This window comes from Macaca thibetana, chromosome 9, assembly GCF_024542745.1.
Source record: "Macaca thibetana thibetana isolate TM-01 chromosome 9, ASM2454274v1, whole genome shotgun sequence".
In the NCBI taxonomy this organism is placed as follows: domain Eukaryota; kingdom Metazoa; phylum Chordata; class Mammalia; order Primates; family Cercopithecidae; genus Macaca; species Macaca thibetana.
In genome coordinates this window covers 64,524,945-64,538,925 of record NC_065586.1, presented here as the reverse complement: position 1 = coordinate 64,538,925, position 13,981 = coordinate 64,524,945, and the positions used below count along the sequence as shown (strand labels likewise).

General features: G+C 43.4%; 1 protein-coding gene across 2 annotated transcripts in view; it reads left to right on the top strand.

The window, feature by feature from the left end:
- Positions 1-13,981, top strand: part of DDX21 (DExD-box helicase 21) — a 156,966-nt gene that overhangs the window by 124,161 nt on the left and 18,824 nt on the right. Inside the window, exons 2-6 of one of the 2 annotated variants that reach the window (XM_050805218.1) lie at positions 2,317-2,458; positions 5,930-6,373; positions 8,481-8,556; positions 9,696-9,874; positions 12,057-12,174. In XM_050805218.1, coding sequence (XP_050661175.1) covers positions 2,372-2,458; positions 5,930-6,373; positions 8,481-8,556; positions 9,696-9,874; positions 12,057-12,174 — 904 coding nt within the window. In that variant the 5' untranslated portion in view covers positions 2,317-2,371. Of the gene's footprint in view, positions 1-2,272; positions 2,459-5,929; positions 6,374-8,480; positions 8,557-9,695; positions 9,875-12,056; positions 12,175-13,981 lie in introns of those variants that run through there. The other variant, XM_050805217.1, reaches the window with a different exon arrangement.

The following is a 13,981-nucleotide window of genomic DNA, read 5'->3' as shown; positions in this document are numbered from 1 at the left end:
ATTACTCAAGTACTTTTGCACCTGGGCATATAGCTAAAATTTATTTCAAGGGGTTCCCCTCTACCACTGCTATGTTAACATTCAGTAAACACTTAATTACAGATTACTATGTACCAGGCACTGTCTGAAATTTTGAGGACACAAAGATGAATAAATCAAGGCTCCTGGCTCAGGGATATCAGAATATAAGTTAAAGCATTGTTGCACATTTTCACAAAATGTTAAAAAAATTTGAGACCATGGCTGGGCGCGGTGGCGCACATCTGTAATCCCAGCACTTTGGGAGGCCAAGGCGGGTGGATCACCTGAGGTCAGGAGTTCGAAACCAGCCTGGCCAACATGGTGAAACCTTTTCTCTACTAAAAATACAAAAATTAGCCGGGCATGGTGGCAGGCACCTGTAATCCCAGCTACTCGAGAGGCTGAGGCAGGAGAATTGCTTGAACCTGGGAAGCGGAGGTTGCGGTGAGCTGAGATTGCGCCACTGCACTCCAGCCTGGGCGACAGACAGACTTGTCTCAAAAAAATAAATAAATAAATAAACGAGACCATGAAACATCAAATAATAGTTTAGATGAAACAAAATTTTTCCTTGAAACTCTGATTAAAAAATGTGCAGTAATCAAATACTTTTCCAGCATTTTCCTTTATCATAAAATGTAATATTTTAAATTGTGTTTTTAAACCCTTGTGATACTAAGTTTTAACAGTTCTCATTGATTGTGCTCTATGTACCAGGCACTGCCAGACCATTTTCTGCCATTATCTTACTTAATTTTCTCAATAGATGAAGTAGGTTTTGTTATCCTCATTTCATACAAGGGAAACTTGGGTTCAGATTAGGTAATGTGTCCAAAAATAACAGAGCAGACTGGGTATGGTGGCTCCTGCCTGTAATCCCAGTACTTTGGGAGGCAGAGGTGGGAAGATCACTTGAGCTCTGGAGTTCAAAACCAGCCTGGGCAACATGGCAAAACTCCATCTCTACAAAAAAAAAAAATTAAAAAATTAGCCAGGCATGGTGGCACATGCCTGTAGTCCCAGCTACTTGGGAGGCTGAGGTGGGAGGATCGTTTGAGCCTGGGAGGTTGAGGCTGCAATGAGCTGTGATCACACCATTGCACTCCACTCAAGCCTGGGCAACAGAAGGAGAACCTGTCTCAAAAAAATGAAATAAAGACTGGGCGCTGTGGCTCATGCCTATAATTCCAGCACTTTGGAAGGCTGAGGCGGGCGGGTGGATCACCTGAAGTCAGGAGTTCGAGACCAGCCTGGCAAAGATGGTGAAACCCCATCTCTACTAAAAATAGAAAAATTAGCTGGGTGTCGTGGCGAAGGCCTGTAATCCCAGCTACTAGGGAGGCTGAAGGATGAGAATCGTGGAGGTTGCAATGAGCTGAGATCGCGCCACTTCACTCCGGCTTGAGCAACAGAGCTAGACTCTGTCTCAAAAAAAAAAAAAGGCTGATTGTCAATGTCAGGTATTCTATGATTCTAACCCATTTTTGAAATTTATTTTTTCATATATATTATATATTTATATATGTATATATAAAGACATAGGGGTTTTGCTATGTCGCCCAGGCTGGTCTTGAAGTCCTGGCTTCTTTGGAGGCTGAGGCAGGAGATTCGCTTGCGCCTGGCAGGCAGAGGTTGCAGTGAGCCCAGGTCGCGCCATGGCACTCTCTAGCCTGGGTGACAGAGAAGGAGACTCTTGTCTCAAACCACAAGACTTCTCTCTCTCCCGCTAGTCTATAAAGCTTCTTGAGGATAAGGCTTTTGTGTCTGCTAGTGAATCCTAGCCCTGTTTGTCCTACCTGACACAGTGAACGCTCATAAAATGTTTGAGTGCACGCATGAATGAACGACTAGAACCGACTGAATTTTTTTTTCCTTCAGGCTCCTAAGTCTGGCCGACACTTTCAGAGTAGACGTTTCCAAGAGATGATTAAGAATACACATCCGCGAGTCTGTACGTGCAAACTCGAACAATATAACATAAAGCACTGAAGATGCTCCACTCAAAAGCAACTAGAAGCCTTCATTTTTCAGGCTGGGGCTAGGGAAAATCTGGCCAGTGTTGGAGAATACAAAGCTAACCTTTGTAATTCCTTGCGGTTTTACCGTTCCATAGGTGCCTTCTAGACCAAAGGCCGCCAGTGGTCAGTCAATGCACTAAATTTAGCCACAGTCACAGGCCGTTGCTTTGAATTTACCTCGCGGAGAGCAGTCTTTCCTGTGCTTCCTGCTTTCCCCGGAAGTGCCTTGCTACGGGAAGTGACGAGAGCCGGGTGGACAGAGGGAGGGGGAACTACCTCTTCCTCTCCACGCGGTTGAGAAGACTGGTTGACCTGGGCAGCCTGCGCTGAAGATGCCGGGAAAACTCCGTAGTGACGCTGGTTTGGAATCAGACACCGCAATGAAAAAAGGGGAGACACTGCGAAAACAAACCGAGAAGGTGAAACGGAGGGACCTGGGGCCAGGAGGGACGCTGAGTGGAGCGGAACCCCGGGGTGCGGGAGAGGTGCCCGGGCTGGGATCGTGAGAGCGCGCGGCGGGTAACAGCGCGTCCAGAGACCCGGCGTGGGTCTTGACGGGCGGTCGTCCAGGAGTGGTGCGCTCCCAGGCAGTGGATGCGTCTGCCCGACCAAGCCGGGGCCGCCGCACGCTGACCTCTTCCTCTGAGATTAGAAGCATCCACATTGTCCCAGGAACTCTGGTAGAGAGGCCCTATTGGAGCTCGGGAGAAGGCCGGGTGTCCCACGTGGTCCCCGGCGACTGGGCGCGCCTCACACAGTGCGCAGAGTTGGACATTCAGTCAGGCTCCACGTTGCTGGCTGAGACATAACTCCCGGCTTGAGCGTGCGCGAAGGGAATTACAAGTCAAGTCAAAGTGGGGACTGGAGGCAGGGTGCGGTGGCTCATGCCTGTAATTCCAACACTTTGGGAGGCCGAGGCGGGCGGATCATGAGGTCAGGAGTTCGAGACCAGGCTGGCCAACATAGTGAAACCCCGTCTCGACTAAAAATACAAAAATTAGCCGGGCATGGTGGCTCACGCCAGTAGTCCCAGCTACGCGGGAGGCTGAGGCCGGAGAATTGCGTGAACCCGGGAAGCGGAGGTTGTGGTGAGCCGAGATCGCGCCACTGCAAGTCAACCTGGGCAACAGCGAAACTCCGTCTCAAAAAAAAAAGTGGGGACTGGAGCTTTAGAGTAGACTGGAGATATCTTAACCTCATCTGCGCACGTGGGCGGCGTCTTTAGTGACTTTTTAAACTCTAGTAAGGGAAGTACAGTTTGTTTTCCGGTAAGCCGCCCTGAGAAGATGACGTAACTCAGTTCTTCTTAGTATTATATTGACTAGATTTCCCATGGAAATGTAAAGGCATGTGTTGCGGTGCTGAGTGTACACCATATTTTTTTATATAGGCCAGCAGTGTGCAGTAGTCTTAACCTTGACAGCCGTCCCTTGCTTTGCTGTTGCTTCCTAGTGATTTAACTTGTGACTGAGTCTCTGTTCTGAGATAAGTCAGTGGGAAGAAAGATTGTTCTTGGACTTAGGTTGTACACTACTTAGAATGAACTTTCCTTGTTTGTTTCCCTGCCTTTTGATATGGAGCTCTTACAATAGCAATATTTTAGAATCGTAGGAAGCCGCGGCAGATTTGTACTCAGGTGCAAGAAGTAGTGGTCCTGGTTTACATCGCATCAGTCAGTTGCTTTCAATTTGGCATGCTCAAATCCAGAGATACATGACCAAACTCTGTTATATTCCAAAAGAGACCACCAGGATGGGAAACTTGGTCTTATTTGGTGGAACCAAGGGATGAAAACGAATAAAATTTTGGAAGGAGACTAGCTTGTTTTTTGTTGGCAAAGAGATTATTTTTAATCTATGATTTGAGAACAGAGACCAGGCCTGACGTTTCCAGGAGGCAGAATTCAGTGTAATATGTATTTCCAAGATTGTTCTGGGGCTCTGCCAGAATGGGTTTCTAAGGAGGCTACAACATGTGTCTAATTGCTTTCAATAGTATGAAAAGTTGTAGGGGGTCAGAAAGTTCAAATAGGAGCCACAGTCATCTGTCTTACTTGGTTCTGAGGTGTCACTCCTAACATATTCTTGTAACTTATTTATTTTATTTTAAATTAAGTACATCTTTTTTACACAAGGGTGATAGACTGAGTTTTTATAACTTTTTGTTTCATAAAGTGTCTCTTTTATTTTATTTATTATTTGTTATTTTTTTTTGAGATCGAGTTTTGCTTTCGTTGCCCAGGCTTGTTCTCCATTGGTCAGGCTGGTCTTAAACTCCCAACCTCAGGTGATCCGCCCACCTCGGCCTCCCAAAGTGCTGGGATTACAGGCATGAGCCACCGCGTCCTGCCCTTTTATTTTTTGTAGAGACAGTCTTACTGTCACCCAAACTAGAGTGCAGTGGCATGATTATAGCTAACTGCAGCCTTGAATTCCAGGGCTCAAGCAATCCTCCCACCTCAGCCTCCTAAGTAGCTAGGAGTATAGGTGTGTGCCGCTACGTCTGGCTAATTTAAATTTTTTTTTTTTTTTTGAGACAGTCTTGCTGTGTCGCCCAGGCTGGAGTGCAGTGGCGCGATCTCAGCTCACTGCAACCCCTGCCTCCCGGGTTCAAGCAACTCTCCTGCCTCAGCCTCCCAAGTAGCTGGGACTACAGGTGCATGACCATGCATGGCTAATTTTTTTTGTATTTTTAATAGAGACGAGGTTTCACTGTATTAAGCCAGGGTGGTCTCCTTCTCCTGACCTTGTGATTCGCCCTCATTGGCCTCCCAAAGTCCTGAGATTACAGGCGTGAGCCACCATGCCCAGCCTAATTTTTAAAGTTTTTCAATAGAGAAAGGGTCTTGCTATGTTGCCCATGCTTGCCTGTAACTGCTGGCCTCAAACAATCCTCATGCCTTGGCCTCCCAGAGTGCTGGGATTACAGGCATGAACCACTGCACCTGGCCCTAAACTGTCTTTATATAAATTAATTTGCTCTTGTGAGATAGGCAAAGTGCAGAATTCCTGTTTTGGAGTTAAAGGCTGCAGTGAGCTATGAGCCTCTGTACCACAACCTGGGTGAAAAATAGAAATTGTCTCTTAAAAAAACAAAAAAATCCCTGTTGTTTTACCTGGGATTTTAGCAGGAAGAAAGAAAAGAAACCCTGCGTTAAGCTTAACATCATCAATCTGTAGATACATGGCCTTATTCTATTGGAATTGAATTTGGACTTTCTATATTATTGAGTTTGGAGCCTGTTGGAGTATCCTATGAGCTTATCCAAATCCCTTACAAAAATCTGGTTTCCAGGCCAAGTGTGTTGGCTCATGTAATCCTAGCAGTTTGGGAGGCTGAGGTGGGTGGGTTGCCTGAGCTCAGGAGTTTGAGACCAGCCTGGGCAACATGGCAAAACCCCGCCTCTACTAAACATACAAAAATTAGCTGGGTGTGGTGGTGCACACCTCTAGTCCCAGGTACTCGGGAGGCTGAGGCATGAGAATTGCTTGAACTCGGGAGTGGAGGTTTCAGTGAGCTGAGATTGTACCACTTCACTCGAACCTGGGTGATAGAGCGAGACTCTGTCTCAAAAAAAAAAGAAAAGAAAATCTGTTTTACAACTGTTTGACCCACATGAGTTGAATAGTTACTAAGGGGCACTCTTCATTTTCCAAGATAGTAAAACTATTGATATATACTTGTCTCTATATATAGCTAAGAAGTGGTTTTTTAAAAAGTTTACTATTTTTATTTTTATCTCATCACAACGTGAAAGTACAAATGTCAAAATGCCTCAGAACTATATTTTTCAAAGGTGAAAATGATCTTGAAATAATCCAGAATTGATGAATTTTGCAAATGTATAAATGCCTTATTCAGTGTTTGTATTTTCCTTTTGAATTTTTTAGAAAGAGAAAAAAGAGAAGCCAAAATCTAATAAGACTGAAGAGATAGCAGAAGAGGAAGAAACTGTTTCCCCCAAAGCTAAACAAGTTAAAAAGAAAGCAGAGCCTTCTGAAGTTGACATGAATTCTCCTAAATCCAAAAAGGCAAAAAAGAAAGACGAGCCGTCTCAAAATGACATTTCTCCTAAAACCAAATGTTTGAGAAAGAAAAAGGAGCCCATTGAAAAGAAAGAGGTTTCTTCTAAAACCAAAAAAGTGACAAAACATGAGGAGCCTTCTGAGGAAGAAATAGATGCTCCTAAGCCGAAGAAGATGAAGAAGGAAAAGGAAATGAATGGAGAAACTGGAGATAAAAACCCCAAACTGAAGAATGGATTTCCTCATTCTGAACTTGACTGTAACCCCGGTAAAGCTGCCAGTGAAGAAAGTAACGGTGATATAGATCAGGTAAATTTGCACTTCATTGGGTAGAAGATATCTTTCATTGTTGTTTTAGATAAATAAGTAGGTAACTGCTATATGTAGCCTTTAATTGCAGGACAAAATGTGATGTGTCAGCACCTCATGGATTGGGGGATACCTTAGGCTAAGTGGAACTTCATCTTAAAAATTAGTATGTGACAGGGCACGGTAGCTCAGCTAAGACGGAGCCCTGTCTTTTTTTTTTTTTTTTTTTGAAATGGAGTCTCGCTCTGCCACCCAGGCTGGAGTGCAGTGGCATGATCTTGGCTCACTGCAACCTCTGCCTCCTGGGTTCAAGTGATTCTCCTACCTCAGCCTCCTCAGTAGCTGGGATTGCGGGTGTGTGCCATCATGCCTGGCTAATTTTTTGTATTTTTAGTAGAGGTGTGCTTTCACCATGTTGGCCAGGCTGGTCTTGAACTCCTGACCTCAGGTGATCCACCGCCCCCCACCCTCGGCCTCCCAAAGTGCTGGGATTACAGGCGTGAATCTGTTCTCAGCAGACTCTGTCCTAAAAAAAAAAAAAATGGCCGGGCGCCGTGGCTCACTTCTGTAATCCCAGCACTTTGGGAGGCTGCGGTGGGCAGATCATGAGGTCAGGAGATCGAGACCACAGTGAAACCCCGTCTCTACTAAAAATACACAAAATTAGCCATGCAGGGTGGCGGGTGCCTGTAGTCCCAGCTACTCGGAGGCTGAGGCAGGAGAATGGCATGAACCTGGGAGGCGGAGCTTGCAGTGAGCCAAGTCTCGCCACTGCACTCCAGGCTGGGCAACAGAGCGAGACTCCGTCTCAAAAAAAAAAAAAAAATTAGTGTAGTGTCACAATGCTTCCTTTACAAATAAGCAGATACTGTTTAAGCTTAGGGAGAGTCTTGGTCTGCTTATTTGCCAGTCAGTCATCAACAGAAGAGATACAGTTGTGTAAATGGGCCCTAGTTTCCCTCTGAGGGGTTTAACCAAATAAATTATTGGAATTACTGAAAAGGTTGATTGTATAAGTCCTTTTGGTTAGGCCATTAAGTAATCATCCTGGAGTTGAACAGGATGATAAAATGTCTGTCCAGAACCTAATTCTGTTACCTTTCAGAAACTCAGTCATGAAAGAAAAATACTAATTGTATTGAAAAAATTTTTTTTTAGACATGGGATCTCGCTATGTGGCCCAGGCTGGTCTAGAACTTGTGGCCTCAAGCAATAATCCCGCCTAAGCCTCCTGAGTAGCTGGGATTACAGGCACGAGCCACCACACCCAGCTGAAAAATACTAATTCTAATAAATTTTCTTTTTCTATAGATCATGGTCAACATTTGTAATTTTTTTCCTGATTATAAAAAATATGTGATCCAGAGAAAATAGAAAATGCAGACATTTTGAAAAAAGAAAGAAATGCTTCCTGGAATTTCACCATTCATTTAGTAAATATTAATACCTGTACTTTTCAAGTGCAGAAGTAATCTTGTTCATTTTTGGTGTTTCCTTATAGTACTTTTAATATATGCATATATTATTTTTAATCAGATTAGGATTGTACTATGCAATCTTGTATCTTGACTTCTCTGTTTCTATCTAAGCATTTTTCTCATTAAGTATGCTTAATGGTTACATAATCTTTCATATAAATGTCTTGAAGTCTACTTACTACTTTTATTGAGCATTCAGATAGATATCTTACTATCAAATAATGCCACAGTGACTGCTACCTCATAAACGTTTGTTCATTTTCTATGGATGTGTGTATACGAGAGATGCTGCTTTGGAAGAGGGCTAATGACATTTCCAACAGTATATTGTTGTATTGTTGGTTGTGGTTATGGAGTAGATCTTAGTTGAGATCTAGTCACACATAATATACCCAGTATATATTTGCCTCAGATTTTTCTTTTGTTAAGGTTTTATAGATTTATGACAATGTTTCCTTTTCAGATCTCGATTTACCTATCAAGGTTTTTGTGTCTTTTTGGTTGATTTTTAAACTGATGTGTTTAGAAGAATTGCTTTAGGATAGCTTGTTTTGTCTCTTTCTCAAAAGGTTCTCTGTTAATTTGTGTAGGTGATTATTGATTTCTTTCTGTGGCCCTTTACTTGATAGGAAATATCTGTGGAACAAAAAGAAGGCGCTTTCTCTAATTTTCCCATATCTGAAGAAACTATTAAGCTTCTCAAAGGTAATGTTCTTGGAAATATCATATGATGTTAGAACGTATTATTTTAACAGAAGCACTCCACTGTTTTTGTTAAGATGAACCAGGATATATTCTTATTGTAGGCGGACACATGCAATCATATAATGAAGTAGGCTTGTGTATTCAGTATAGTACTATAGTAGTGATGGTTCTTCATGCCTCTTAAACAAGTGGTTAAAATTTCTTCAGGCCCTCTGTGGTGGCTCACACCTGTAATTGATTGAGGCCAGGAGTTTGAGACCTGCCTGGGTAACATAGTAACAACCTGTCCCTACAAAAAGTTTAAAAATTAGCGGGGCACATGGTGACACACATCTATAGTCCTAACTACTCCAGAGGCTGAGGAAGGAAGATTGCTTGAGCCCAGGAGTTCAAGGCTTCAGTGAACTGTGATCACACCCCTGCATGCCAGCCTGGGTGACAGAATGAAACCCTGTCTCCAAAAAAATTGTATTTAATACAATATGTATTCAGAAGTGTAATGAATAATGATGCTGGTGAAATTAAGCAATTAGGTGATGCCATGTTAATGTTTTATCTCTTTCGCTTCTGAGGCATCTCTAGGTTAATGAGCCTAATTTATAGGTGTAAACCCAGAATTCATTTAATAATCTGCTTCTGAACTAGCTGACGGACGAGTCGCAGTTACTCAAGTAGGTGCTTCCTAAATCAGGAGCAGCACAGTTGGATTGCAAAGCACCAGATTTTCACGTTTATGGATGAGACTTCAAATATTTACTGTAATTGGGTGCTTTAAAGTTTGCTGATATTTTTCAGTCAAGCAGATTCGTTGCTATCAGAATATTTTTGAGCCAGGTATGATGGCTTGCACATGTAATCCCAGCTGTCCATCAAGCTGAGGCAGGAGGATCACTTGAGCCTAGGAGTTCAAGGCTGCAAGTGAGTTATGATCACACCACTGTACTCCAGAGTGGGTGACAAAGCAAGACCCTGTTTCTTAAAATATATATATATTTGACCCTAACTTTGTAGATGTTGACCAGAAGGTAGAATTCCTTAATTCTGTAGGACCAGAAGCATGAATAGTATACTTCAGTATGTTAGTATGGCTAATATTTTAAGAATTGTGGTGTGAGATAACACAGTTAATTTGTTCATAGGCCGAGGAGTGACCTTCCTGTTTCCTATACAAGCAAAGACTTTCCATCATGTTTACAGTGGAAAGGACTTAATTGCACAGGCACGGACAGGAACTGGGAAGACATTCTCCTTTGCCATCCCTTTGATTGAGAAACTTCATGGGGAACTGCAAGACAGGAAGAGAGGCCGTCCCCCTCAGGTAACTGTCTTAAATACAAGGGCTGTCAGTCAGCACGGGAAAAAACACCACTTGGGCATTGTGTACATACCCTACGATTTTTTATTGAGTTCTTATAGTCACCCATTCTATTTACTGTGGATCTTTATGTGAAAGTAATCCAGGATAATTCTTTTATATTTAATGATATATACAGATCATTCTCTGTATATTTCAATATTTTAATCTTTCCTACACTTTTGATCATCTATATAATTAATGCTTATCATATTTCCTTCAAACCATTAGATGTCCCCGGGGCTCATAGCTTTGGTCGAGTGTCTGACCATTTTTGCCTAGATGGAGAAAGCATTTTTTTTTTTTTTTTTTTTTTTTTTTTTTTTTTTTTTTGAGACGGAGTCTCGCTCTGTCGCCCAGGCTGGAGTGCAGTGGCGCAATCTCGGCTCACTGCAAGCTCCGCCTCCCGGGTTCACGCCATTCTCCTGCCTCAGCCTCCCGAGTAGCTGCGACTACAGGCACCCGCCACCGCGGCCGGCTAATTTTTTCTATTTTTAGTAGAGACGGGGTTTCACCGTGGTCTCGATCTCCTGACCTTGTGATCCACCCGCCTCGGCCTCCCAAAGTGCTGGGATTACAGGCGTGAGCCACCGCGCCTGGCCTAGAGACAGGGTTTCACCATGTCAGCCAGAATGGTCTCGATCTCTTGACCTCATGATTCACCTGCCTCGGCCTCCCAAAGTGCTGGGATTACAGGCGTGAGCCACCACGCCCGGCCGGAGAAAGCATTTTTAATAGAAAAGCATGAATGGAAGGAAGGGCAAGTCAGAGATGAAAAGGCCAAGCCCCCATATTAGGGTGAGTCCATTGGGCTCATTTCTAGAGAACTTGACATTTGATAGACATTAACCGCATTGAAATGACTGTGAATGCCCATGTTGTCACTTTGGCTGTGGGTTCTTGCAGTTGTCTTTCTGGTCTAACCTCACTTGCTCACTGGCCTTCCAGTGTCCATGCTCCCCTTTTGTTAATTTGTTTACTGCTGTGTCCCTAGCACACAGAATAGTGCTTGGCCAATAGTAGGTAGTCATTAAATATTTTTTAGATGAATGTATTAGGTGTTCTTTAATCATGTTAGTTTCATACCATTACCCTATTTTGAGGACCTGTAGCAGTTTTTTTTTTTTGAGATGGAGTCACGTGCTGTCGCTCAGTGGTACAATCTCAGTTCACTGTAACCTCTGCCTCCTGGGTTCAAGCGATTCTCCTACCTTAGCCTCCCAAGTATCTGGGATTACAGATGTGTACCACCATGCCCGGCTAATTTTGTATTTTTAGTAGAGGTGGGGTTTCACCATGTTGGCTAGGCTGGTCTGGAACTCCTGACCTCAAGTGGTCCGCCCACCTCAGCCTCCCAAAGTGCTGGGATTATAGGCATGAGCTACTGCACCTGGACTTTTTTTTTTTTTTTTTTTTTTTTTTTTTTTTTTGGAGACAAAGTCTCATTTTGTTGCCTGGATTGGCAACAATAGTGCGGTGGTGCAATCTCAACCTCCGCCTCCCAGGTTTAAGTGATCCTCCCACTTCAACATCCCAAGTAGTTGGGATTACGTGTGAGCCACCACACCTGGCTCATTTGTAGTTTTAGTAGAGATAGGGTTTCACCATGTTGGCCAGGCTGGTCTTGAACTCCTGACCTCAAGTAAAGCCACTCACCTTGGCCTCCCAAAATGCTGGGATTATAGGCGTGAGCCATTGCGCCTGGCCAGCAATTTCATGTTTTTTATATATATATATAGATCAAACTCATGTTGCTCTAGGATTCAAAGCCCCTTACATTGTTGGCTTTACCTTACTTCTCTGACTTTGTTCTGCTTCAGATGTTCTCTACTGTAGAGGTTAAGACTACAGGTTTTGGAGCCCAATTGCTTGAAGGCTCTGCTCCTTCTTAGCCTTTGGGGTTTAGTCAAGTTATTTATCCTCTAATACTAGCTCAAAAGGTTGCAAAAATTAAATCAGAATAATACATATAAAGAATTTAGTAGAGTCTAAGATCTATTAGACAAAAATATTAGCTAATGTTATCATCATCATCAGTGTTAGACCTTGTTCAAGTCGTTCTTTTCCTGGAATGCTATTCTTTAAGAACTAGATTAAGAAACAAATACTACACAGTAATTCAAATTCAATTATTTTTCTTTATCAGGTACTGGTTCTTGCACCTACAAGAGAGTTGGCAAATCAAGTAAGCAAAGACTTCAGTGACATCACAAAAAAGCTGTCAGTGGCTTGTTTTTATGGTGGAACTCCCTATGGAGGTCAATGTGAGTACATTAAAAAAGTGAGGGAAGTATAATGCCACCCATTGTTGACTACTCTTATTGGATTTCTTTTAACCTTCACATCTGGCTTCTCTACATGGGATAGTCGTTTATGGGGATTTTCTTTTGCCATGGTTTAAACATGGTCAAGAACATGGTCCTGCATGATGATAGGCAAATCCTGTATATGGTTCTTAGTACTTTTATCTATTTATATTTATCTAGGGGCTACAAAGGTAACTTACTGAACCCAGAAAAACAGTCCATTTGGGCTCTAGGAAATAGGAAGTCAGAATTCAAGGTTACTCTTGTCTGTTAGGACCTTGGGTCTGTCCCTCTTTCTGCATGGTTGCTTCTTTCTTGATGTATGCAGGCTTTCTTTCCTTGGGTCTCAACGGCCAGATGTTAGAGTCTCTGCTCTTGTATTCCATTACTTCCCAGTTCAAGGCCTTGGAGCTTTATTATTAGAGCGGATGTATAAATTAGGAAGGGATTTAAGGAATTAAAAAAAATCATAGTTTTGGCTGGGCGCAGTGGCTCATGCCTGTAATCCCAGCACTTTGGGGGGCTGAGGTGGGTGGATCACAAGGTCAGGAGATTGAGACCATCTGGGTAACATGGTGAAACCCCGTCTCTACTAAAAATACAAAAAATTAGTCAGGCTTGGTGGCAGGCACCTGTCGTCCCAGCTACTCGGGAGGCTGAGGCAGGAGAATGGTGTGAACCCAGGAGGCGGAGCTTGCAGTGAGCCGAGATCGCGCCACTGCACTCCAGCCTGGGTGACAGAGTGAGACTCTGTCTCAAAAAAAAAAAAATTCATAGTTTCGGCACACAGTCTTACGGCTATTTCTTTTCAGCTTTGGCAGAATGAATATAGGGTTTGGCACCAGAAAAGCTTGAATCTAGACTCTGCTCACAGAGTAGCTATTGTGTTTGAGTTGCTTAATTTTTCTGTGCTTTAGTTTCCTCATCTATAGAAAAAGATTACTAAACCTACCCTGCAGGGATGTTGTGAGGATTGGGTTGGATAATGTATATAAAGTGCCTAGTATTATCCGTAGACTGCAACAGCAGTTCAGTACAAAGCTAAATTATTATTACCATCTCATCGCAGTTATATTGAGCTTCATTTTTCCAAATGTCTTTATATATCCTTGGTCTATTTGCTGTTTCATTATGTCTCATCCTCCCTATACCTGTTTACTTTATAGAAAGTTCCTATTTCTGTTAGATTCTTATTCGTACTCTGCGAAACCTTGATACTTTCCTCCAGCCAAGGAAGTAATTTCTTTCTTTTTTTGTCTTGAGACAGAGTCTCGCTGTGTCGCCTAGGCTGGAGTGCAGTGGTGCAATCTTGGCTCACTGCAACCTCCACCTCCCGGGTTCAAGTGATTCTTCTGCCTCAGCCTCCCGAGTAGCTGGGACTACAGGCACGTGCCACCACGCCTGGCTAATTTCTGTATTTTTAGTAGAGACGTGGTTTCACCATATTGGCCAGGCTGGTATCGAACTCCTGACCTTGTGATCTGCCAGCCTCAGCCTTCCAAAGTGCTGGGATTATAGGCGTGAGCCACCACACCCGGCTGGAAGTAATTTCTTTCCTGGTGCTGTTGTCCTCCAGTAGTGTACATTTCTTCCTTTTCTTCCCTTCCCTTCCCTTTCCCCTTCCCCTTCCCCTTCCCCTTTCCTTTCTCACTCACTCTGTGGCCCAGGCTGGAGTGCAGTGGCGTGATCTCGGCTCACTGCACCCGGGTTCAAGTGATTCTCCTGCCTCAGCCTCCCAAGTAGCTGGGATTACAGGCACCCGCCA